At 36.1% G+C, this 26,078-nt stretch overlaps 1 protein-coding gene across 1 annotated transcript; it reads right to left on the bottom strand.

Moving 5' to 3' along the window:
* Positions 1–15,261: 15,261 nt before the first annotated feature.
* Positions 15,262–16,722, bottom strand: LOC131062933 (uncharacterized). The gene has a single exon (XM_057996672.2). It carries the CDS (start codon positions 16,678–16,680, stop codon positions 15,484–15,486), a length of 1,197 nt encoding a protein of 398 aa, XP_057852655.2. The 5' UTR covers positions 16,681–16,722; the 3' UTR covers positions 15,262–15,483.
* Between the last annotated feature and the right edge of the window lie 9,356 nt (positions 16,723–26,078).

Genomic DNA, 26,078 nt, shown 5'->3' with positions numbered 1-26,078 from the left:
TTTTCACATTCATATGTTGCCATCAATGCCAAAGGGGGAGATTGTTGGATTATTGAGGAGATTGTTGGATTTCATTGTTCATTGTTGCTGCTAGGATATGTTGTTGTCATTGATGTCAACATATTCCTATGAATTATTCCAATGAGTTTGGAGAAGGTTTTTGGTCCAGTTTTGTAGTTTGGTTTTGCTGATCACTATTTTGCAGAATCCGGTATTCCCTCCAATATATTCTGGTGTGATCAGGTCTTGTGCTAAGATTTTGGATTATTGTTTGGGATGATCTTATGTATCTTTATTTCATATGGTTTGTGATTTGGTGCGCTACAAGTTATCTTTCTTCATGACAGTTGCTGATTGGTTGTGCTCTTGAGCTTTGAGATGTTGACCGATGAAGATTTAAAAAGATGGTGCAACTATTTCAGATGATTCTAATGTGCTTGATGGTGTTTCCTATTTGTGTCCTATTTGTTTTTGCAATCTGCATTGATCGTTGAGCAAGTTTTTGGTGATTTATTTGAACCGGTAATAATTTGTGTGTTATGTAGTATTTTTGGTGGTGTAGCATGTTGCGATTGATTTTGGTGGGATTTCTGGTGGATGTAATCGTTTGGAAATTTTAACTAGGTCCATGCTATGTAATGTAAATCATAATATTGGTCCTGTGGTCGATCTTTGTCTCATGTAATGTAATATTTGTAATTATAAGTTGAGGGTTGAGGGTTTAGGTGACCTTGTTATCAAGGTTGATGATTCGTATATATAGGTGATATACTTATGTAATTTGTGTATTGGTATTGTGTCTGCATTATCCAGGAGAGGTAAATGTGTGAACAAGGATATATCATTCAACGAAGTGTTTGGTGATTTTGGTGTTGTAGGACAGACAACTGTGCTTAACTGAAACTATCATGAGGCATTTTTAGATGCTATTATTGTAGCTCATTTCTTCCGGATTGTAGTTTGAATTATATTGTAAGTCAGCAAGACTTCCCTAAGGGTTGTAGCCTTCAAGACATGTATCTTTTGAGCAGTGAGTTCTAGGCAGTATGCCTTAATGCATGTGCATTCTCCATTGTAATATTTTCACATACTACTGCAGAGTATCATTTCTTGTGGGTAGGTTCCCACCGTTGTTTTTCCCTTAACTGGGTTTTCCATGTCAAAATGTTAGTGTTGTGTGTTGTGCTATTAATTTCCTTATCTATTATTTGTGTGGTTTATCAATTTATGTTTTGGAAGTTCAATCTATTAATCTGGTGAAGACTGGTTCACCCCCCCCCTCTCTTAGTCTTCCCTCTTGATTGCTGCTAACACCTCCACAACTTCATCTTCCAATTGAGTCATACTAAGGGAAATTTTCTTCAGGTCCTAGATGTCATGGGCAGGATTGTTTTGTAGTTCTCTTTAGATTGGCTCTATTACACTTGCATGATCCTTTATCCTCATCCTACTGTTTCACCTTATCCAATACTTCCACATCCACCACAATCCTTTTCTGTCAAGATTTTTGCAATTTCATGACCAGGGTATTAAAACTACCAGTTAAGTTATTGACTAATCTATGGATAAAGGTAACAAGAGAGACGAGGTTGTCATTTATGTTTTTAAACTTGTTCTCCAGGTATTGAATTCTCCCTTCATAATAATTTTTTAGAACTTTCATATTTTTCATGGTCTTTTGTAGAGAATCAATAAAAGGCTTTCTTTCATACTCATTTCACAACTCGTCATTTCTTCTTTCCTATTTGTTGTTGACCAAAAAGAGCTTGATTTTGATGTCCTTAATTTCATGAAAGACCCACTTGTTCATTAAGAAGTTGTTGACTACAACATTATGGTCTATAGCCAACACATTTTTAGGGTTCTTTTGATCAAAATTGAGGAGAGAAGAATTAGCATTGAGATCCCTTGAGAAGGAGGATCTCCCATCCCTATTGGTAGAAGGTGTAGAATCTTTGGAAAGGCTATGAATGGAAGGATTAGTCATAGATATATACTCATAAATAGGGGGATTATTCATAATTTAAGTTTTAACATATTAGACCCCTTCTTGGCCACAAATTCGTGCTTAAAATCATCATCCTCTATTTTCTAGTCATCCTCTTTGGTAAAACAACTACCAGAGTCCTCTTCCTCAGAGGCTGTCTCCTAATTAGATGGGACAGGGGAGATTTTGGCTAGGGAAGGGAGGGATTTAAAATGTTCATAAATTAAAAGAAACAAACCCTCATGGAGCACCAAGTTTTTGTTAGGATATTTCCTATTATCCTTGATACTAGCATTAGCAAAGGACAACAAATACAATGGAAAATAAATTTTCATTTTATGCCTATAATGATTTAGCAACACAAAATGATGACCAAAAACCCTAGTGTAACAACCATCCATAGAAAAGTATTGCATGATTACCTTAACCACAACACACCACAAAGACTTGATTTTGGAAATTTCATAGCCACTCTTGGATGCTTTAACTAGGTTCTTCCTCTCCCTCTCTTCTTTGTAGAATTTCTTGTTAACCACCTCCAAGAATCTCCTATCCCTAAACACCTTGGCCCCTTAATCAACAACCCAATGACTTGCCCAATGAATTTCTCATCAATGTCAAAATTTCACCAAAAGAGAGAAATCTTCCTATCTTTCCAACCTTTAACTAATTTGGGGTTGAAACCATGGAGGTTTTCAAGGTAGGGGGTAACACGTCCCCACTTAAAAATCCTCCAAATTGTTGCGTTATTCTTGAAATCCTCACAAGTTATAGGTTCAATCCTCTTTCTTTCTCCACCCATCTTCAAATAGTCACTATATTTTGCAATCCATGCATGAAGAACCAAAACTGAGGTAAACCCAAATAATGTAACAAGCACCCCGAAAGAATGGGAAGGGAAACAAAAATGAAGTCTGTCAAGTAAATCTTCTTACATTCACCTCACTCCATGCAATAATGGAAGCTAATACCAAAATTGATAGCCACATCATTGATAGGAAATTAGACACTCTGTGTATGAGTCCTATCATATCTCATCAAGGAAATAACATCCTCTAGCACATGATCTCCACCATGCCAAATCCCCAACTTATTCACACAAACTCCCTCATTGGCAAAGAAACATGCCACTCTATTGGCTTCACAGAAGGCATGAGAAATATAAATGTTTTCAAAAGAATTAAAAATATCTAAATATTTATCAACCCACTCTTCAATGGTCCATGATGGTTTTTTAATGCCCTTAAGGCATTGCATAGTGTTGTTTGAGTCTCCTTCTAACCACACCATCTTACAATTGAGAAGTTTGGCAATTCTTAAACCATGGTAGGTAGCAATAGCTTTAGCAAGGTGGTTCATATGACATCCCAAGGGGAATGCCACCATTGAAAGGAACCTACCATTATCATCTCTAACCACTTCCGCACACCCAGTAGGCCCAGGGTTTCTCTTGGTTGCCCCACAATATTATATTAAAGTTATTACTGAATTATTTATACTATTATATTATTAATGATATTAGTATTTTAATATTATAATAACTAAAATATTATAATTCATTGTATTATATTTTTTTTATTATTATATTAATAATATTTTATCATCAAATTTGTATATTATGAAATTATATGAAGATAATCATAATCTAACTAAAATAAATAGTTTTCATATTATAATAAATAAAATATTACTATTGTAAACACTATTTGTTTTTGGATAAAATATAGTATTATATTAATATTTAAAATTTTTATACATAAATTGTTAGTCATAGCCAATAACAAGGATCAACCCCTAATTTTTTTTTCAAGAACAGACCCTGCCACTGATACCATTCGGTACCCCAAGCTACCCACCTACAAAGATTATCCTACTACAATCTGCTACCCCACCACCCAAAATTTGGGTTTTAGTCATTCTCCAAACTTCAAATTCAAACTTTTCAATTTACAAAAAACTTTAAACAAAATATATCAGAAAACTATGATCATTCTAGATTTTCATGTTCTTTTTACTGGGGCCTTTGACCTAGTAGTTCTCTAGAGAAAATTTAGTCTTCTTTACCTCATCCTTCTTCTTCATCGCCTGTGCCATCTAAATCTCCACCTCCTTCTCACGAATGTAGTCTTTTAGGGTCTCCCAACCCACCCATGCGTCCTCTATTCTAGCCTCTCTGTCCTCTCCATCGTTCCAGAGAACAAAGGGTCTAAACTCAACATCATTCTCTTATGGCATTATCCCTTCACCAAATGGATGCCTCAAGCCTCTTCCCACCATAGCCCCCACCATCAAAGAGGTCAAGCCATATAGAGAATGATCTAGGTCGCGGGCTTTTGCTACCCAAACCACCTCCTCCTCTATACCAAATGTCAACTCCCATGCAATCATCAATGAGATTATGTCAACATTCATTTTGTAACAAAATTTCGACTACAAATAGTCTACCCCTAGCAATGCCTCCATGCTCTGTAAAAATGTGGGATCATCAAATTTTAAAATGCCCCTCAACCTTTTTTTAGACTCCTTTCCAAAAAGCACAAGATGGTTTTTAATAGAATGGAGCAAAAAATTCGCTTCCATGACTACTAGTTGTGCATTATTTGAGCTCCCTCCTATCACTATTTGAAGATTTCTTTAAACACCTCAACCTTGGAAAAGCCAAAACATTGCCCTCCTTTGTATTGAAATGGCTCCACCTGACCCAATATCAAATCAAGAATAATGATCTTTAATTTTCCCTCCTATCAATGATGTACGATATGACCAAATAATCATTTTGAGTTCAAGCTACTCGTGCCACCTCCAACTCAACTATTATCACTTTGAAACACAGTTAAATAGAGTGAAAAATGGCAACAAACAAGTTTCAAGTGTATTTATAGCACTACATGTATCGATCCACATCATCCAGCTAAATAATGTAGAAGAATGTGGGAAGTACGTCTCCTTCGATCATTATAAATCAGACTCATTAGGGCTATCCCACCACCTCACCCTTTGGTCATTTAAATTGCATCCTTGATTTGATAACTGCTAAAGTTTAGCATTTCCTTCCTATCACACATGCGAGATTTTAAAATATCAAAACGTTTGAATTCTTTGCCTGATACTCCTTTTATTTATTCTCTATCAATGAGATACTCCTTTAGAAATCGCCTCCATAACTATTTTTGAGTCTCTCTCTAAATGTAACTTAGTGATTGAAAGTCTATCTACGAGAGAGACGGCAAGCAAAGTGGCTTGTGCCTCTATTTCATTATTGGTATCATCCTTATGTCGCTAAGTTGCCCTTTCTAAAACTACTCCTTCATTTCTCACAATGCAACCCGCTCCTAAGACTCATAGATTCCATTAATTTTTATCCAACCCAACTTCGATTTTTTTCACACCACTCTATCCTTTACATCATGAGTAGGATTAATCCTGCTAGACTCTTTAATAAGCCTTGTAAACACAATATTATTATTATGTTATTTTAATTGTTATATCTATAATATTATTTTATTATCAAATTTGTATATTATTAAATTGCATGACGAAAACCCTAACTTAACTAAACCAAGAATAGAATCTCAAAATCTATTAATAAATTCCTCCTTTTTTCCATGCCATCTTGATTTAATTAATACAATATTGGAAAAAAACTTACCTAAAAGGCATGCAAATGAAGCCTCTTGTAAAAATAGAAGACCATTTAATAGTTATTATAAGGATTTGAATTCTCAAAGATTTTACATTGCAGTTAGAGAGAAGCCAACATGAAACAAGCTCAAACCAAACTATCCTAAGGAGATTTTACTCATGTTATTGAATTTTTCCATATATTAAATTTTAAAAAGATCTCACAAAATTATAAAAGGTATTGAAACCATTGATAATAGTTTAATTATAAAATAAAATTGATTAACTCGTTAAAAAATATGAAAAATAGTTAGGTCATTTAAGAGTTCATAAAATACTAATAATAATTTAATAATAATCATTTAATGGAAAAATAGTTTACAATAAAATACAATATAATTTTAATTTAATAATAATATTATTATAGTTTAATATAAACTTTAATAGTTTACATTAAAATTTCTCATAAAATTATTTATAAATATTTTATCTTTGTAGTGTGAGTTAAATTAGTTAAATTTGATTTAAATTTTTTTAAAAACTATTATTTTAAATTTATAAATGATTATTCTTTTAATTTTAAAAAAAATATTTGGATTAAATTTAGTCCTCTAAATTTATTTAAAATATTATTAATTTTATTATATTTTTGGCTAGAGACTAATCTAGTGAAAAATAAAATCATATTAAATTAAATTTAGTGAATGCTCCCATTCTTTTTAATTTGATAATGGACACTTAATTTCAAAAGAAAATTTTACAATATTAAATAATTGGTAAAATTTAAACATAATAAATATTGTCTTAATATGACCTAAAAAATTGCCTCAAAATTCGGATTTACATAGTGGATCCGTAGTCATTTGACTTTTTAAAAATTGAAAAATAAATTAAAAGAAAAAATAACAATTTTAATTTGGTGGAGAAATAATTAGGTATTCACAAGTTAAAAAAAGAGATTATAATAACAAGTACCAAAAAAATTACTAAAACAAGTATACTTTCCTAAATATTAATGTCAAGTATACTTGTTAATTAAGGAAATTATGCTGCTAATTTAGGCAAATATACTTGTTAGTTAAGGAAACTGTGCTAGATTTATGTGTTTTTTAAGAATAAATTTGTATCACCAAACTATTCCTTTGAGTTAGAACCATCCCTATGTACATTAGAATTATGCTCATCTAGTCATCTAGTGGGTCTTTACCTATGGGGTTGACATTATTTAAGAATACCATCATAGGGTTCTCATTGTATTGCAAAGAGATGAGCTTCCTTAACTTAATTTCTAGAAATACTTACAAGATTAGGAAAGAGCTCTTAAATGATGTATGCATGTTCTTTACTCCTTGAAATGAATCAAATCATAATGTATACTGTTGATTAATTACTACAATGAATGCAGTGAGTATATTAAAATATTAGTAATTTCGCATTAAATTGTATTGAACATGTGTTTAGTTAGCTTAGGACAAGAAGGTGAATAGGGAGAAATAGACAAAGCATGAATTTAATTTTTGTAAAGAGAGAGGATATGTCCATGAGTTCGATAAATGTGTAAATATAACAATTGTGTGAGAGCCTGTAAATGCAAAAATAAGATAGTGATTAAGTGCCTAAGCATTTGTATATATGAAAGGGTAAAAGGTTATTGAGATCAACCCAAGTTTATGGAAGATTACAATTTTTGTCAGTATATACATGTATCTTTCAATTAAAAAAAAGACACAAGTACAAAAATATTTATCCTACATGAACAATAAAAATATAATTTTTACCCAATAATATAATATTTATAATTTAATACATAAAATGAAATAAAAATAAATATTTTATTATACAAATTTAAATATTCATAAAAAATAATTACTAGATCTAAATATATACATTAACAAAACTGGGCTTCAATCAAAAAATTGTTGATATGATATGGGAATGTGTTTCTACGGTTCAATTCTTTGTCTTGATCAATGGGACTCCTAGGAGCCACTTTAAAGTTGGAAAAGGTATTCGACAGGGAGATCCCCTATCCCCTTATCTTTTTATTATGATTGTAGAAGTTTTGGGTAGGAATGTGGTGGATTTGATGGTCAATGGAAGATTGCAGGGTTTAAAGTGGCTTCTACTATTCCCCCCTTAGTGATTCAACAACTTGTGGTCGATACCTTTCTTTTTGGTATATCCTCTGTATTTGAGGCTAAACACTAGAAGAATTTTCTTGCTAACTATGCCTCTACTTCAGGGAAATGTATCAACTATGATAAAAGTAATCTCTTCTTCTTCAATATCCCCTTGGACCTTTAGACTAAAATCCTTAATATCCTTGGGTGTATGTCTGCTATTCTTCCTGGGACTTACCTAGGTCTCCCTCTCACTATTAAAGAGGTTACCCTTGCATTTTAGAATACTATCCTTGAAAGAGTACATAAGAAACTTGTTGGGTGGAAGGGAAAATTCCTTAGTAGTGTGGGGAAGCTCCAACTCCTTGTTGCTTCCCTCTAGGGCATCCCTGTGTACTTCCTTTCCTTGTTCAAAATCTCTGGTGCTATGGGGGACAAGCTTGAGAAGATCCAAAGAACTTTTCTCTAGACGGGTATGGAGGAAAAGAAGTGCCTCTCTCTAGTCAACTGGGATACTGTTTGCTTACCCAAGACCATGGGGGCTCTTGGTATCAGAAAGATAAATGCCTTGAACAAGGCCTTAATTGCTAAAGTGGGTTGGACCCTAACTAAAGGTGAGGTAGACTGGTGTAACATTATCAGGGCTAAGTATTTGGAAAGGGAACAGTTCTGCTTTAATTTGAGTTCTAGTGGCCTACCTCATGGGTCAAAATTATGAACAACATTCTAAAACTTAGAACTATTATCAGAGAAGGACTGGATTGGTAGATTCGAAATGGTAGAAAGATTAGGTTTTGGGAGGACTCTTGTCTAGATGACAAACCTTTGGCTGAATCTCAATTCTGCCAAATAATAAATTCCCTAAAGGATCACTTTGATGATTATATTGCTGACTACATTTTGCCAGGAAGAGGAAGGTAGAAGAACATCTCCCTAATCTTTAATGATCGACCTAACATATTGCCTACTTCCCTTGATCTTCAGGATCTAATGCTTGTGTGCAAGGTACCTTTATCTCTCCATGAGGACAGATTCATCTGGAAAGGGACCCAGTTGGGGGATTTCTCGGTCAAGTCTGCTTACATACAATGCTTGAGACCCATTAGTGATGTTGAATGCTGAAAAAAGATATGGAACCCACAACTTATTCCAAAAATTAACTTCTTTTGGTGGTCCCTTATGCATGAAAAAATATTGACTCGGGAAAATTTGAAAGGAGAGGATTCCAACTTCCCAACAAATGTATCTTATATAAAGCTAAGAAGGAATCTTTTGGCCATCATTTCATCCACTGCCCTTTTGTATTCCACTTGTGGGCCATTACTATTCAAAAATGTGGTATACATTGGGTTTTTCATGATAACATTCATCAGTTTGTTAAGGGATGGTCACCTCCTACCCACCACCCCCTGATTATTTAGCTATGGAGGCAGATCCCTCCTCATATCTGTTGAAGTGTTTGGAAAGAAAGAAATAAAATAATCTTCAGAGATGCTAAAACCTCCCCTAATAATGTTTTTTCTAGTTGTTTCAAAATGCTTATGGATAATATATCAGTGACTAGGTGGAAACCCACCCCACAAAAAAAAAATCCTCCTAACCTGACTGATAAAAGAATTGCAGAACTCTGGAAGCTCCCCCCTAGAGTTTAAACTCTTCAATAACACTTCAAAGATCAACAGAAAAAGGACCAAATGGTTAGCCCCAAACCCCTCTTGGCATAAACTGAATTTTGATGGGTTAGCTCAAAATACCTAGCAAGCGGGAGCTGGTGTTGTTCATGATCATCAGGGGACTACTATTTCTTCCTATGCGGGTATCCTAAAGAATCATACTATCATTCAAGTTGAGGGAATGGCTCTCCTATGGGGCCTTAAGTTCACCACTGCTATAGGTATTAGACAACTGGAAATTGAAGGTGATTCTAAAGTAATTGGGGAAGTTGTTAGTGGTAGATCTATAGCGGGTTGGAAAGTGGAATCTATTTTGAGGGATGCAAGAATGTTTCTGGCTAACCTTGATTGTTTCACTATCCGCCACATTTTCAGAGAAGGGAATGCGCCTGCTGACTTTATGGCTATTGTTGGTAGGCTGCAAGACAACTTACGATGCTAGAGGAACACTGATCTGCTGCCAATGACCACCAAGGAGATCTTGGAGAAAGAAAAAAATAAGTCTCAATGAGGAATCTTTCTAATTGTTATTAGATGAAGAGCATCAATTTTCAAATTTTGAATTTGGAGGGGAAACCCGCCCATCATGGGTTGGGGTTGCCATGTAGTTGCATATGGCCTTGTCATCAGTCTCAAGGGGGTTTAAATAATGATGATATTTATTGGCATAGTATCGATAGAATATTTTTATTTATCATCCGGACAAATGTCATTGGTGGTGATGAAGGCAATAGTTGGGCTTGACTAAGTCACATTGGGCAGATTGATGTCTCACATGAGTGTAATAGATTTCATGATATGGCACGAAATTTTTCTAAACACGACTTACAATAATCACGGTGATTATTGCATGATTTTATTGTAGAAATTGTTGAGTTTTCTTCTTGACTCTGCTTCTGCTCTTGATTGGCTTTGTATCCTTGCTGCCCTATTTTTCATTTGCTCTTCTAAGCTAGAGGAAATGACCATGGAGGGTGAAAGACTGAGACTTGAACTTGACAAAATGGATGAATTCAAAGCCACGTCGACGGTTTGGTTTGTGTGCTTAGAAGAAGCCATTGATAAATTCATGGAGAGCACGAAAGGAAATGAGGAGAGACTATTGAAGCACTTTGTGGCCTCCTAGTAGGATAGAAGGGTCACTATGGGTGGTATCTCATTCGAAGCCAATGAAGATGTGATTGCTTAGTCGACGGGCCTATCCATAGAGGGTAGGAAATGAAAGAAATAGAGTCGCATATCGGACACCACCAACCTAAACCATTTTTTCCACGATGGGGACAACCCTGTGAAGCGGGCTGGCAGCTTCAATCAGGAAGAGATTTCGCCACCTTGGGATGAGGTCTGCTACATCATCATGAAGTATTTCAGTCTTGAAGGATGGTATGGGGTTTTCTACTACTATCACCTTCCTTTCCTTAACCATCTTAGGAATAAAGATCTTATCTCCATCTCTTTTTTTCTGCTACACTCTATGGATTCTAATGTGAGAGATATTTCTGAAGCCAAGAAGAAAGGCAAGGACTTTACTATTTTCCACCAAGGCCTTATCCTCCGCCTTTACAATTTCCACTTGGCCCTCTGCCCTCCTTGCATGATTTCTATCCAAAATGTGCCTGAAATCCAATCTCCAGCCATAGCTACTGATAACCCTGACATAAGCCCTCCTCGGTTGCTTGAACGTGGCTCCTCCAGTAAGGGAAATAAAAAGTGCTACTCGGAGGATTCAAAACCCCCCAAGAAAGTGAGCTTCCAAGAAATCAACTCAGATGTGGAGATTATGGATGAAGCTAACACTCCCTGTCGCTCTGTGAGATTGGCATCCAAAACCCCTGAGAAACCCTTAAAAGACCCCTCCTCATCCCATGAAACTGGGAATTCCATCCCCTTTGGTAGTGCAGCCTCATTTCATTCCACCTCGACCCCCCATTCTGTCAGCTCCACCCATGTGTCTGAGAGCCCGAAAAATTCCATGAGCCCGAATGCTGGTCCCAAATCCCGAGCGAACTCTCTGTCCCCGACTCTCAGGTTTGATAAGATGATGGTGGTGAAGGAAGTGAGTAGCATCAAGGAGGAAGCGGATGACAAACTGATGGATTTGGAAAAGAAAGTGGATGGCATGATCAAAAACCTACACGAAATTACCAACAGAACGAAGGCCATTGAGAACAAGATGCATGATGTCTCCAAGTTTTCTCTGAATGTCATGCACAATGCTGCAACCACTCTTCATCTCTTGCAGGAAAGCACACTCAAAGGTAAAGGAAAGGAGAATGAGGACTACAAGGTCTTCTTTAAATTCCTCACCAAAGAATGGACAAGGAAGCTCCTCCCCAAGAGGAGCCATGACAAAAAGAAGTAGTTGTGTTTTCTATGAGTTGGGTTTTTGGTTTTTTGAATGGCCGTAATGGTCTGTCAGCTTATAGTTATGGTTTCTAGTTATTCCTGGACTTAACTATCTTTTTCCCTGCATGACATATTTTAATTATGACTTTTATATACTCGGTTAATATGCGCATCATGTTTAAAGTTTTTGATAGAGGAAAGTTTAGGAGGATATGATTTTGTTGTTTCTCTGCTGACTTATCTACTATTATCTTATCTGTACCTGGGTTAACCCCCTAGTTTTGGCTGCTTTTAATATAAAAAATAAATTATTATTTTTTTCCTTTTTTTATTGATAAGGGGCACCTACCAACACTATTGTTGTTCAAATCGGCGAGCTTAAGATTTGACTCACCAAACAAGTGTTTTAACCACTGCATTACATGGTTCACCCCAATAAATTATAATTTTGATGCACTTATTTTTCCATAAATAACTATTAAAAATTATTCTTGTTAATTTTATTTACTTTCAATTTTCTGAACATTGTTATTATTTTAATTTATTTATAAATTATTTTAAATAATTTCATATCTAAAGGTACAAAAAGAATGAAAAAATAAATCCAAGTGAATTGATGAACATAAGCAAACATAATAAGCAATATCAATGAAGCCTTCAAAAAATTAAAATATTAAGCGAGAAAACTTTCCGTTGATGTTAGTAAGCGGGAAGCAACACGAAAATGCAGGGGATAATAGCGAGGAAAACTGAGCCTGCGATTTGAATCCAAACCATGTTTCTCTTTTGGCAATAAATTCTTCTGTTTTGCAGTTGTTGACCTGTAATTTTGATATGATCGATTTGGTTCATGAATGGATTAAATGCTTTGCAGATTCGTAATTATGTCATTGACAAAATTTACTCTGCCCAAAGATTACAGAAAGAGCTCAAACACAAGTTACATTCATTTAGGTATTCAATTTCCTACATGAATCCAGAAAATATGGGCATTCTTTCTACGACTAAGAATTTATCCATTCATTTAGGTATTCAATGCTATGATGCAATGGTGAACAGTACAGTTGAGCAATATATTGGCCAAGACAGGGCAAAATTATTGCAATGCATTTGCTAAATAAGCACATAATTTGCACAGAGAAAGACTGTTGAAGGAGGGCTGCAGCTTGCATTTTGTAATCAAAATGAAATAGGGAGTATATTTAATAAATATTAGTCGAATTAAAAATTGGAGATGCAGACGGAAGCATTTCTTTCTACTGTACTGTGACGATGATTTTCCCCGCACTGAAAAGCTTCTTCTAAATTGTAGGCGAGCTCAGCAAAGTGTGAAGCATCTGGTTAGTAGATAGATTCTTTGATAAAGCTGAAGCATATGTTGTTCTCTGTAGCGCAAAAGCATTTTGAAGCACAAGCTTCCGTGTGCCGTTGCTATTAGTAATTGTTTCACACAAATATTTATGCTATTCTCGGTTCTGTTAGGGTTTGATTTGAGATCTCGGCATAGTTTCTAAGACAAGAATTTGACTTCAGACAAATATTTATGCTATCGTCGGTTCTGTTAGAGTTTGATTAGAGATCTTGCTTCGAATCCGCTTCTGGCAAAGTTTCTAAAAACTTTGAACTTGCGCTTACAAGAATTTTGCTTCAGAGAAATATTTATGCTATCCTTGGCTCTGTTAGGGATCTCTCTTTGAATCCGCTTGAGACATAGTTTCTAGCACTTTGAAATTACGCTTGCAAGAATTTGGCTTCAGACATATTTATGCTATGCTCGGTTCTGTTAGGGTTTGATTGGAGATCTCTCTTCAAATCTGCTTGAGGTATAGTTTTAAAAACTTGCGCTTGCAAGAATTTGGCTTCAGACAAATATTTAAGTTTTGTTGGAGTCTGATTTCAGATCTCTCTTCGAATCTGCCCGAGGCATAGTTTTTAAAACTTGAGCTCGCAAGAATTTGGCTTCAGACAAATAAGCTCAAGAATTTGGTTTCAGACAAATATTTATGCTATCGGTTCTGTTAGGGTTTGATTTGAGATATCTCTTCGAATTCGCTTGAGGTATAGTTTTTAAAACTTGCGCTCGCAAGAATTTGCCTTCAACAAATATTTATGCTATCGTCGATTCTCAAAGTGTTTGATTTGACATCTCGCTTCGACTCCGCTTGACGGATAGTTTCTAAAACTTGAACTTGTGCTTGCAAGAATTTGACTTAGACAAATATTTTGCTATCTAAGGTTCTCCTAGGGTTTGATTCGAGATTTCATTTCGAATACACTTGAGACATAGTTTCTAAAACTTTGAACTTGCGCTTAAGAATTTGTCTTTAGACAAATATTTATGCTATCCTAAGGTTTGATTTGAGATCTCGCTTCGAATCGCTTCGAATCTGGAACTTGAACTTGCGCTTGCAAGAATTTGACATAAGACAAATATTTATGCTATCTTCATTTCTGTTAGAGAAGCGCAAGAATTTGACTTCAGACAAATATTTTTGTAATCTTCATTTCTGTTAGGGTTTGACAGACAAATATTTTTGTAATCTTCATTTCTGTTAGGGTTTGATTTGAAACCCTGCTTCGAATCCGCTTGGGGCATAGTTTCTAAAGCTTGGAGTTGCGCTTGCAAGAATTTGAGATACTTTGATAGCCTCGTCCAGCATTTTGGCCGTGTCATGTTTCGAACCCTGGGGTATCCGTTTCTCCAAAGAGCGAATCTTTTAACGGATTTTACCTCTTCTCTGATGAGTCACGAAGCTCTCCGGGTCCACGGAAGCATACGGCAGCTGATTTTTTCCTCCATTGACAGGTCACCCCTGATGAACCCAACACTGCATGCAAAATAAATCATTTCCCAAAAAAATTCAAATGGAACAAATGGCATACAAAGAGTCTTCTTTTCTACCGTTTATTGTCTGAAATGCTTAAAAACAATAATTGAGAATAACGCAAAGTTATTGTAGAGGTGTGGAAAAGGGACATAGAGCTGCGTTGCAACGCGTAGACAGAGTGGATTCGTTGTGAGCCAGAGACGAGGCCGACAGAAATCCCGAAAAAATGGATCCTCTTACAAAACATTAACTTTTATGCGAAGAAAATGAATCTTAAAGAAAGCAGAATAATTAGTTTCGCCGAAAGCACATTAATTAGTTTGGCCAGAAGCCGTCCATAGTCCCAGAGCATTGCGTCCACAATAACACCACTCGATTCTATACGTTCTACGAAGGAAGAATTTTTTTAACTTCAATAAAATGAAAGACTTTTTATAACGTCTCAAATCAAACCCTAGGATAGTGCATTCAGAATAGAGCATGATCTCAAAATTTTTTTTGTAGTTTATAAGAATATTGCCTTTTCAATAAAAGTATTTCAATTGTCAATTTCCAAGGCGGCTTCATTCTTATAAATCATTTTGAAGGTGTCTTCGTTGTTATACATCTGAAAAAGACACTTATATTGATATGAAAATTAAATATCCAAACAACTGGATTTTTTTTTTTTAAAAATTCGTCGATAGAATACGTTGACAATTTAATTCAATATTTCCAATCCAGGAAAATCTTCACAGCATTTTCCGACATCAAAATTTTGTTCTGCCAAAATTTTCAAAATAGGCGACAGACGAAACTTCACACCTCCAGGCACGTACGAGAAGAGTTACAGTGCCGACATTACAATATGAACCTCCTGACCCATTTCAGAGGAGCTATGGACAAAAATTAAGAAGCATAAATATTTATTAGTGGAAGAAAAATTTGGAAAAATCACCTGCTAGATCAGGCCGTTTAGATGCAAGCATTTCCTTCTGCTGCACCGTAACGATGACTTTTCCCGCGCTAAAGAGCTTCTTTTGAATTCTAGACGAACTCAGTAAGCTGTGAAGCATCTGGTCAGTAGATAGCTTCTTTGATGAAGCGGAAGCAGAACCTGATCCCTGCATCGCCAAATCATTTCCGCCATTAAAATTTGGCTTCAGATAAATATAGACATTATCATCGGCAATCTTAGGGTTTGTTTTCAGATATGGCTGGGAATCGACGGGAGGCATGGATTCCAAAACATCAAATTGTGCTTGCAAGAATTTGAGGTACTTGATCGCCTCATCCAGCATTCTGGTCGTGTCGAGTTTCGAACCCTGGGGTATCAGTTTCTCCAGAGAACGAATCTTTTCACGGATTTTGCTTCTCCTGTGACGAGCCGCGACGCTCTGCGGATCTACGGAAGCATACGGCGGCTTACGGCCGCCCTGTAGCTGTATCAGCTGATTCAAATGCTCTGTCTCCTCCTCGCTCGGCTGTAACGACGGCAGCGGGCATGAAACGCTACCGGAAAACGATTGGCATGAAGACAAGCTCGTATCAGAAGAAAACTGCGGGGAAGGAGGAATACTGAGGCTCATCGGCGGGCTAGGAATAAACAGAGGATCAACGCGGGGGAACTTCTTCATAACGTCTTCCAGCGTATAAAAGGAGCTATTCCTTGGCAGCTCGGCGGACGCTTCTCTACAGCATACCTCTGAGAGATTCGGCTGAGTCTGCCAGACTGGAAGATTGAGCTCCGCGTAACCGAAATCTTCATCTTGAAAATCTGGCACGGGAACGAACTGAAAATTACCAAACCCTTGCATTTGAATCGGCAGGCTTTCGAGCTCAAATCCGCACTGCTGCGACTCCACTTCGTTGAAATTGCTGGCGGCATAGTTAAATGATCCATCCGGTCCCGAGCTCGAAACCGGTGCGCTGCTCTTCCCAGCACCATAAAGCTCCTCATGCTTTACAAGCAGTTGGTCGTATGGCCAAAATCGCTGCTCAAAATTCCCGCAACTTTCAAGACCGGAGGCTAAGCTTCCAAGCACTTGCGCCTCAAGCATAGCCTGTCTCTCGGCAAAGGAGCTTTCACCATTAAGGGGCCACTGGTCTTGAATCCAACACTCCATTTATAATCACAAAAAGAAAAACTACTACACAAGCTCAATACTATACTTTACTTACTGCCTTACACAGCTCTTTCTGTCTGTCTCTGTCTCTGTCTCTGTCTCTGTCTCTCTCTCTCTCTCTCTTTCGCTCCGTTATCGAATGAAAAGAAAGTGTATATTATAAAAGAACAACATGATAACGGCCTGGGCTCTATTTTCCCGGCAAGGCGGCAATGCAGATTCGGTTGACACTTGCAACGGGTGGCGGCTAATTCCGTTATATGAACAGAGACCCCTTCAAAACTCACGTCCAGCTTTATTATATCTCAAAATGGTCTTTTTTAATTTTTCAATCTTTTGAAGAATAATCCCAGGCGCCCTAAAATAGTATTTTTAACCATGTAATCATTTCAAAAATAATTATAATCTCCGCATGCTTAATTACGTGGCGGAAGCTGACTTACAGTCTACCATTGTGTCTACAATGGCGTATTCAAGCAATTTAAAAGGATATTTAGTACAAACTTATTTTAAATAGAAATCTCAAGATATTTTGTATCACAAGTCATTTGAGAAACAACTATCCAGTCTTTAAGATGCATTAATACATAATTTATAGACTTGTATGAGGGTATCTTATGTATAAGTTCATCCTACAGTTTGGATAGCTATTTCCCATTAACTATCTTGCAAAATGCTACCTCCTACAGAATCTATAGGCTAGACTTATGTTTTCATCTCTCACTTTTTACAATTAATTTTGCTTTGTAAACTTCGTCAAACATTTATTCTATAGTTTATCTTATAAAATTTTACGGTACATGAGTCTCTCATATGGATTTATAGTTGTGGCATGTTGGATATTCACCCTGTAATATGAGTTTGTTGAGCTCTATGTGGAAAGAGAAATGAGCTAGCATATATGTATTTGTGTTGCATTTGAATTTGTGAATTGAATTGTGATGTGTAATCCTATGGAATGAATGATAGAAGGAATAGTAATGGTTGTTTTGAATCTTATTTAAGTAAATAGGAATTATCTAGATGAAATGGTTAAATGAATCTATGATGCATTATGATAAAATGAAGTAAGATTATGTATTTACATAACTTGTATTATTAAGCATTAGGTTATGATGTAGCAATAGAGACTATGTGCTTGTTTTATGTACTCTTATGTGTTAGGACTTGATGATGTAGAAACTTTGATCTTGTAATAAGATGATGTATTATCATTTGGTTCATGTCGAAGAAATGTTCAATATGTTGGGATTGAAATACTATGTTTAATTAGGGGATTGAAATATTGATTATGTTTATTCTTGTAGTATCATATGACTCCTGAATTTTCTTAGTAGCATGGAATCCTATTTGAAATTAGGTAAGTGCTTGTTGTTGTAATCTTGTATATGAATATGGATAGTATTCTTAAAGAGTTGTGTAATGGTTGTGGTTAAGGAGATCATCTAGTTCCATATGTACAAGAAGGATAAATGCATTTAGATTCATGATGTGTTATGTCATTAATGAATCAACATGGGTATTAGGACATATGGTTAGTATGTTAAAATGAAATTAAGAAAATATAGTGTGAAAGAGTATGCATATGTGCTAACATTTATCGTGGTTGTATGGAAAGTAAGTGACTAGCTGAATAATAAGATATGATGTTCCAGACATGGATAAGTGATATGTTAAAATTATGTCAAGTAGTGATGTTGAGATACCCTAGGGAATGGTTATGTTTATAAAAGTTTACTTGGAGATGTGTTGACGATTTAACTGAATTATTTCACTTGCGTAATATAGTTCTATGGATATGTTCATGCTGATATATGTGATCTTGTAAATGGATAATGTTGTATTTAATGTATGTTAATGATAACATAGAAGTAATGGATGTTTTAAACATAAAAAAAATTATCTCCATTTTCTAGTAGATTTTAGATTATTTCTCTAGGGTATTTTGGCGGGGCATTACATCTAGTATCAGAGCCCGTGTTGCAAACACTGGGATCTTTGGTGCAAGTTGTTTCTCTTGGTCTTGTGTGGTGTACTATAATGTTCTCTTGACTTGAGTTTTTCTTTGAGATTTGTAATGGAAAATGATATTGGAACTTTGGAGATCTTAAATGTTTATGATTTGTGTTTTTCCCTAATCCTCATTATAAATCATAACTATGTGCAATATGTGTATTCATTTCTTATGCATGCCTCTTAGAAGAGTGTGATGTCTATATGACTCTATGCGGTCTTGCTTGCTTGTAACTTCTATTGCTCATTAGAATATTAAAGGTTATTTTTCCCCTATCTAAATGATCATGCTATAGAATGAAAAGAACTAGTGTGCATTCTCTTATATGATGTTATACTTATAGGATTAGCTTGTTACATTGATTTTCTTATGAATGGTAAGATGGAGTGTTTGTGTTATGCATAAAAGAATGATTTAATATAGAGCATGATGTGAAATTGAAGAACTTCTATGGGATGCACCTATATAAGAAAATAGTAGTTTAATGATACCCTTCTCTTTTGTTTATTCTCTTATGTAAAAGGTAAGGAATCTAATTAGTGAAGGGTGTGCGCACCAAGATGGTGTGCAAAAAAGTGGACACACCCCCAAAAAAACTTGGAAAAACACAAAATGTGCATGAGTTATTTGGAATTTAAAAAACCCTCTATGCGTTTTGGCTCATTTTGCCGAGCCTAATTGAAGCAAAAATGTGTACGCAGTTTAGTTTTCAAAACCCTGCATGCATTTTTTTGTGAACAAATTTTTTTTGACTATGGCCATTGGGTCATTTTTACCCACGACTACAAGAAAAAACACTTTAAGGGTTTCAAGTTAAATGATTCATGAATGGGGTTTTTAAAAATCGAACACACGCACAATGGAAAGAGGTATGAGATCATTTTTTTCATCTATTCTATGCATTTTATATATTTGTAAAGCGGAAAATCGCGATCGAACCCTAGTTGCTCTCCCCTCTTCCAACTCCAAGGAGAGAGAAGGGAGGTTGCTAGGGTTGATGGTTTTCACTTAGGGGAGAGACTTTACATTCAAAAGAGGGATTGAAACCCACAAGATCCAATCCCACACAAGGCAAGATTGGATGCTAAATGTGTTGCAAGGGTTAAGAAAGCAAGGCTACCCTCTTTTGTAAGGAATGTTGATAGAAGAATTAAGCTAGGAATGCATAGAAAGTGACAAAGATTCGCTTATAAACTGAGATAGGGATATAGTATGAAGCTGTGGACCTGGAATTAGCAGTAAAATGTCGATACGGCGCTGTCCTGCAAATTTGAGCAAAAGTTGTCGGGACGATGGCGCCCGGCGCCACGGTCCTCTAAAAAATCCGCGAAACGAAGGGGGATCTGTTCGTCTCTGCACAAGGATTCCAGATCTTCAATTTCAGCCGCGTACCTGCAACCTACACACAGAAAAGCGAAGACGATTGGGGGGTTAGGGATTAGGGGTTTGCCTTTAGGTCAAACCCCAGTTTTGGAATTAACCAAGTAATGAGAAATGCTGTAAATGTAAATGTCTGTAATGTAAAACAAGTACTAATACCTTGTTGTAAGGATGTTTGTATCCTTATGTGCGAAGGTATAGATGTTGTTGTTTGTTGTATGTAGTATGTTGTATGTAGCATGTGGTAAGTGATCTCCTCTTCAATGGTTGAATCCTTGTCTTGAATGCAACACTTAGCCTTGAATGAAGACTTGAAATGATCAATTGCTTGAATGCTTGAATGCTTGAGTATAGTTTCCACGCTTGTATGCATATCCTCTTCATCATTCATCATCCCAAATGAGAGAGGAAAATGTAGTTTATATACTTGTCAATTAGGGTTAATAGACTGATTTTACCGACCTTAGGCCGACCAGGAAACAATAATTTCCAATTTGCAAACAAAAAGACCCGAAGTCCAAAAGAGACCAGGCCCAAAATAGGACCCAGGGACCAAGGCACTGGGCGCTCTGGTCCCACCTCCCGGGACAACAGGGTGCAAAGGAGGTTCAGGCCAGGGTGCAAGAAAATGCAGTTTTCAGTGTCGTAATCAGGTTTCGGGGTCTCCATTTAGGTTGCGTGTTGCGTCGCCATCGTGAAGACCGAAATGTAGTCAAAATTGCAAGTGTCGCAATTTTAGGACGCTACATTTAGCCCCCACTTTAGCGGGAGTATGTATATTCATACTTCCGGTAAAGTACAAGGAAACAACATTGAAAGACTTTCACCATGTCAAGGAGGCAAGATACACCAAGCCCCCAGTGGACTAAGGATCTTACGACTCTGATTGAAAAAGTAAAAGGGAAGATCACGAGGGAGAACCATGACTGTCAGTATTAAGGTTCCCTCACTATGAGTCATGCAAAAGAAATACCAAAAATTTTCAAGGCAAAGCTAAGTTCACCAAGAAATTTTCAAGTATCTTGAAGGGATAGACAGGGTGTATGCCCCCCTACGTTAAAGCGATCACACACGCCTCAACGGGGGTGATTGTTTTAACGTAGCGATACACATAAGAAATGAGAAAGGAAAGGAGCACGTTATCACAAAGATTTAGCCCCCAAGTGTGAGATAAACCCAAGGATAATAGACACAAACACAAAGCACGAGGTGACTTCGCTTTCCTCGGGGTCAGTATGCTGTATGATAAGTCATGTATATATCATATGTATGTATGCATAATTGTTCTTCATTCCCCAATCAAGGAAGGTCACCTAGAAGAAGGGAACACATGTGTCTTTTAAGTCAACATGAGAGAGACCAAAAGAGGTCGCAATGCTTTGCATCATCCTCAAGTAGACAACACTAATGACAAAAAATAGAAGAATGAGAATAACATATAGAAGAAGTAACAAAAGAGAGGAGGAGAGAATCTGCTATGCTAATGTAACTAGTCTAGCACGTCATCTACCCCCCGATCTTGCTGATCAATGTTTCGGGAAGGTAGGGAACACGCTAGAGGAGGAACATCCAACACAACAGATGGAGCTATCACAAGATCCAAACAAGGGCTATGTTCATGTTCCGAGCCACGTTGTTCTTGTCTAGGAGCTAGGATAAGTTCTTTAGAAAATTCGTTAGATAAATGGTTATCAACATCAACAAGTTCATATTCACTATTAGAAGCAAGAGGAGTAACATTTTCATCTATATCATCATCAAGATTTATAAAAATAGGATCTTTAATTCGCACAGGATCAAGACCATCATGCATCTTATGTTTAGGAGATTTAGGCTCAATTTCTGGCTGAGGAGAAAATGGAATAATGCTTGTTGAAGGTGTTTTTGGAGATTGTAAAGTTTGAGAAGCAGCTGCTTGAGCCCTAAGACGACGCTTTCGTCAGTGTTCACGTGCAGAACGATTTCGTCTAGTCTTAGTAGGAAGTGGAGAAGATTGAGGAGGAGGAATGTTTTTATCCTTATCACTTGGGTGTTTAGGTTGTGGTCTCTTAGGCTGGATAATAGGAGAAGAAGAAGGTCTCTTCTCTCTATAAAAGGAAGGAGGAGGAACTGCTCCATATAAAGGAGGAATTTTTGGTTTAGGAAGAAGACCAAATCCATCATGACGAGGAGGTATAGGTCTACTTTTAGAAGGTTTATTAGGCATAGACATAGTCACATCCATAGGGATGGGTTGGGAATCTTCTTGAGGAAAGACATTAGTTTTATCTTTCAAAGGAAGAACTTCCTTCTCAAGAATGATAGGAATATCAAGTTTAGGTGTTCTAGGTTCACTTAGAGATAGGATCATATCTGTTTTCCACTTTTGATAAGATTTGAAAAGATGATCACTTCGCGGAGGAAGAGATTGGAATTGCTTAGGCCAAAAGTAATCAATAGGAACACTAGAGGTTCTTTCAGCTGGTTTAAAGAGACTATGATTGACAGTAACAACTTCACCATTATGGGGAAATTTCAAACATTTATGAATAGGAGAAGCAATAGCTTTCATGGAAGATAGCCAAGTATAGCCAAGCTTCACAAGAAATTGTTCGGATGAAGGAATAATAGCAAAGTTCACATCAAGAGATTTGTTATGGACTTCAATAGGTAATGTAATAGAACCAATTGCAGGAGAAGAAAATGCATCAAATAATTTCACAATCACATCTGTTTTGTCATAGATCACTTGATTCAATTGCAAAGTAAAAAGAAATTCTTCAGTAATAACATTAACCATGCACGAAGGATCAATAAGCACTCCACGGCACGGTGTATTCTTGACTTTTGCAACTATGTATAAAGGACCATCAGGTGCTCTAATGGTTTCACTAGAATCAAATGTGATGGAAGGTTCTTTAGGGATTTCTTGCTGCTCTACAAAGTTAATCACATTCAGAGTCATAGACACAAGACCATCAGATGAGAGAGAGGAATCATTAGCCTCAATTGCATTAGAGGTATGAGAAGGTAATGGATCAGTAAAAATCTGAAGATTTTGGTTAGGAGGAGCTATAGATGTGTTGCCTTTATCATTCACTCCAGAAACAGAGATAGTATTATTATCAATCAAATCTTGAATTTTACCCTTTAAAGAAAAACATTTTTCAGTATCATGCCCAGGCTGATGATGAAAATGACAAAAAGATTTGTTATCAAAATAAGGTGAAGTAATCTTTGCAGGATCAATTTGCCTTATAGGAGGAAGAGTAAGTACATTTTGTTCCAATAACTTATTCATAATACTATGCAATGATTCATTCAAAGGAGTATACTTTCTTTCTTTCTTGAAAAATTTAGAAATAGGAGGCACACCTGATGCTGCATTCACATTGTTGTTGATGATGTTTTCATTGAATTTGATGGAATCTCTGTTCGGTTTAAACTTCCCAAATGGTTGTTGACTGCTATCACCCTTATCACTCGGAGCCATAGGATGAGATTGTTCCATTTGACTCACAGTCAGTTGATAATTGTGAAGAGTTGCACACAACTGTTGGAAAGAAGTAAACTCAGAAAACAAAAGTTTGTCTCGAATATCTTTTTGTAAATTAGAAATAAAGATTCTTTGAATATCATTGTCAGGCACTGGAAAAGAAATTTGAGCATACAAATGCTTATATCTACCAATGAAATCAGTCACTTTTTCTTTAACACCTTGTTTACAATGCATTAAATCAATCAAAGTAACTTTAGGACTTATATTGTTTTGAAATTGTTGAATGAAAGCATTTGCAAGTTGTTCAAAAGAAGTAATAGAATAAGAAGGCAACGAGCAATACCATTGTAGGGATTTATCTCTTAATGTTCTAGTAAATAGTTTCGCAAGCAACCTTTGGTCATAAGCAAAATCGGTACATATTGTTTGAAAAGTCTTAACATGTGTTAGAGGATCACCTTTACCATTATAAAGCTCCAAATGCGGGATTTCAACATGTTTAGGAAGGATAGCTCGAACAATGTCAAGAGAAAGTGGGCTCGCAACATCAAATGTGGGCACACTAAACTTAGATTGATTCATAGAGGCAATTTGTTGCTGTAAAGAAGAGACAGTTTGTGCAAGATTGTTAATAGTTGCTTCAGTCGAAGAGTTCATATTAGATGTGTTAGATTGAGATGGAGGTGTTATGTTATTGAAAGAAGGTAAAGAGTAAGGTGGTGGGACTCTATGATAGTTAGTCATAGGAGATGATTGGACAGGAGGAACACTACAAGGAGGAATGGAATGGTTAAATGAATTGCCCCCTTGCGTCATATTCATTTGCGGAGATGTAATAGGAACACTCATTGAAGGGATGAATGAAGAAGTTGGATTAAATGAAGGAAGAGGGTTAATTGAAGAAGGAGGATTGCCCCCATGACTGGTAATCATAGGAGGAATGTCTTGTATAGAAGTAGTCATTATGTTTGATGTAAAGGTTGGTATGCTAGAAATAGAAGTTGTCAAAGGAATAGAATGGTTGACTTGTGTAGGAGGTTGTGTATAACCTAAAGTTTCAGCACAACTCTTCATAGGCATCACATTTGAATCCACAATGTGTGCAATACCACACAAGATATCAATTCCATTCTTATCACTTTGAAGCATATGTTTTAGACCCTCAATTAAAGGAAGAGCTTGACTATCGGGATACTCATGAGACATCCATTGGTGAAAATCATCAAATTGATTATCCAATTTCGAAAGTTGTTCTACAGAAACCTCATGGAGAGCTTCTTCATCATTAGGAGGATTAGAGTAATTACCCATGTCCTCATTAAAAAGGCTATTCAAATTAGGTTCCCTCTCCTCGGTAATCAAACCTCGGAAAGACTTAATTCTACGGCTTTGTCTAACGGGAATAGTGGAAGTAGGGCTTATTGTTGTAAAACTCATGCACTAGAAAGAGAGAGAAGATTTTGAATTTAGAGGTAGCAATTTTCAGTAAAATCAGCCAATCTTCCAGATTTAGGCTGTTAAATGCAATCACGACAGTCTCCCGAAATTTTGAAAAAAATGTCAGAGACCGTGGCGCTTTGAGTGCACACGGTCCCGGCAACTTTTTTTCGAAATTTGCAGGGATGAAAGTTATGATGATTTTAGAGCTAATCTGAAAAAATTGAGTGATTTTACGATCTGTAGATAGGCCAAATTAAAGTTGCAATTTCAAAATTGAACCCTACCAAGATTGTCAAAAAAATGCAAAATTTGAATTTTGAAAAAGAGAGGGAAACTGAAATTTTGAATTTTATAATTTTAGAGGGAATGCTAAGAGCAATGCAAATTTTGAAATTTTAAAAATTGACTCAATTTCACGCAAAATTCGATTTTGAAAGCGGAAATCAAAGTTGTTGTAATTAAGCACTTAATTTCAAAAGTCACAAATTGAACGAATTTGAATAAAGCACTGAAATTTCGAATGAATGCAAACACACTTTTCAGATTTAGGACAGTAAGAACACAATTTTGACACAGAATTTCAATTTCAACAATTTTTGAATGATTAGGAGCCCTAGACCAAGCAATCACAAGGCCAACTTTGACTGTAGTTTTGAAAGTGTTATAATTGATAAAATCAGCCAAAATTCTGGATTTTAGCAGAAAAATACAGTAAGATCTTGCTCCCAAAATTTCAAAAAAAATGTCGGGGACGATGGCGCTCGGAGTGTACATGGTCCTTGCAACTTTTTTCCAAATTTTCAGGGATGAAAGATATTGTGATTTTATTGTAGAATCCAAAGTTACAGCTGATTTGGAGATGTTTTGATCAGTGAAATTGTCGGACAAAGGTTGAATCAAGAGGGTTTCAAAAATTAGGGTTTTGACACTTAACCATTTAATTTTCAAAATTAAAGCACAAATATGAATTGATAATTTGTAATAGAAGGGCAGATCTGAAACAAGCATTAACAATTAAATATTTCACAAGTTCAATTTTCAAAAAGAAAATTTTAGGGTTTTTATGCAATCAACCTCTAAAATTTG

Source organism: Cryptomeria japonica, chromosome 6 (genome assembly GCF_030272615.1).
Source record: "Cryptomeria japonica chromosome 6, Sugi_1.0, whole genome shotgun sequence".
Lineage (NCBI taxonomy): Eukaryota > Viridiplantae > Streptophyta > Pinopsida > Cupressales > Cupressaceae > Cryptomeria > Cryptomeria japonica.
This window is presented reverse-complemented; position numbering and strand designations above follow the sequence as displayed.

What these genes read in the sequence shown, in the direction of transcription:
- LOC131062933 (XM_057996672.2), bottom strand. Translation starts at nt 16,680, where the DNA reads ATGGAGTGTTGGATTCAAGACCAGTGGCCCCTTAATGGTGAAAGCTCC.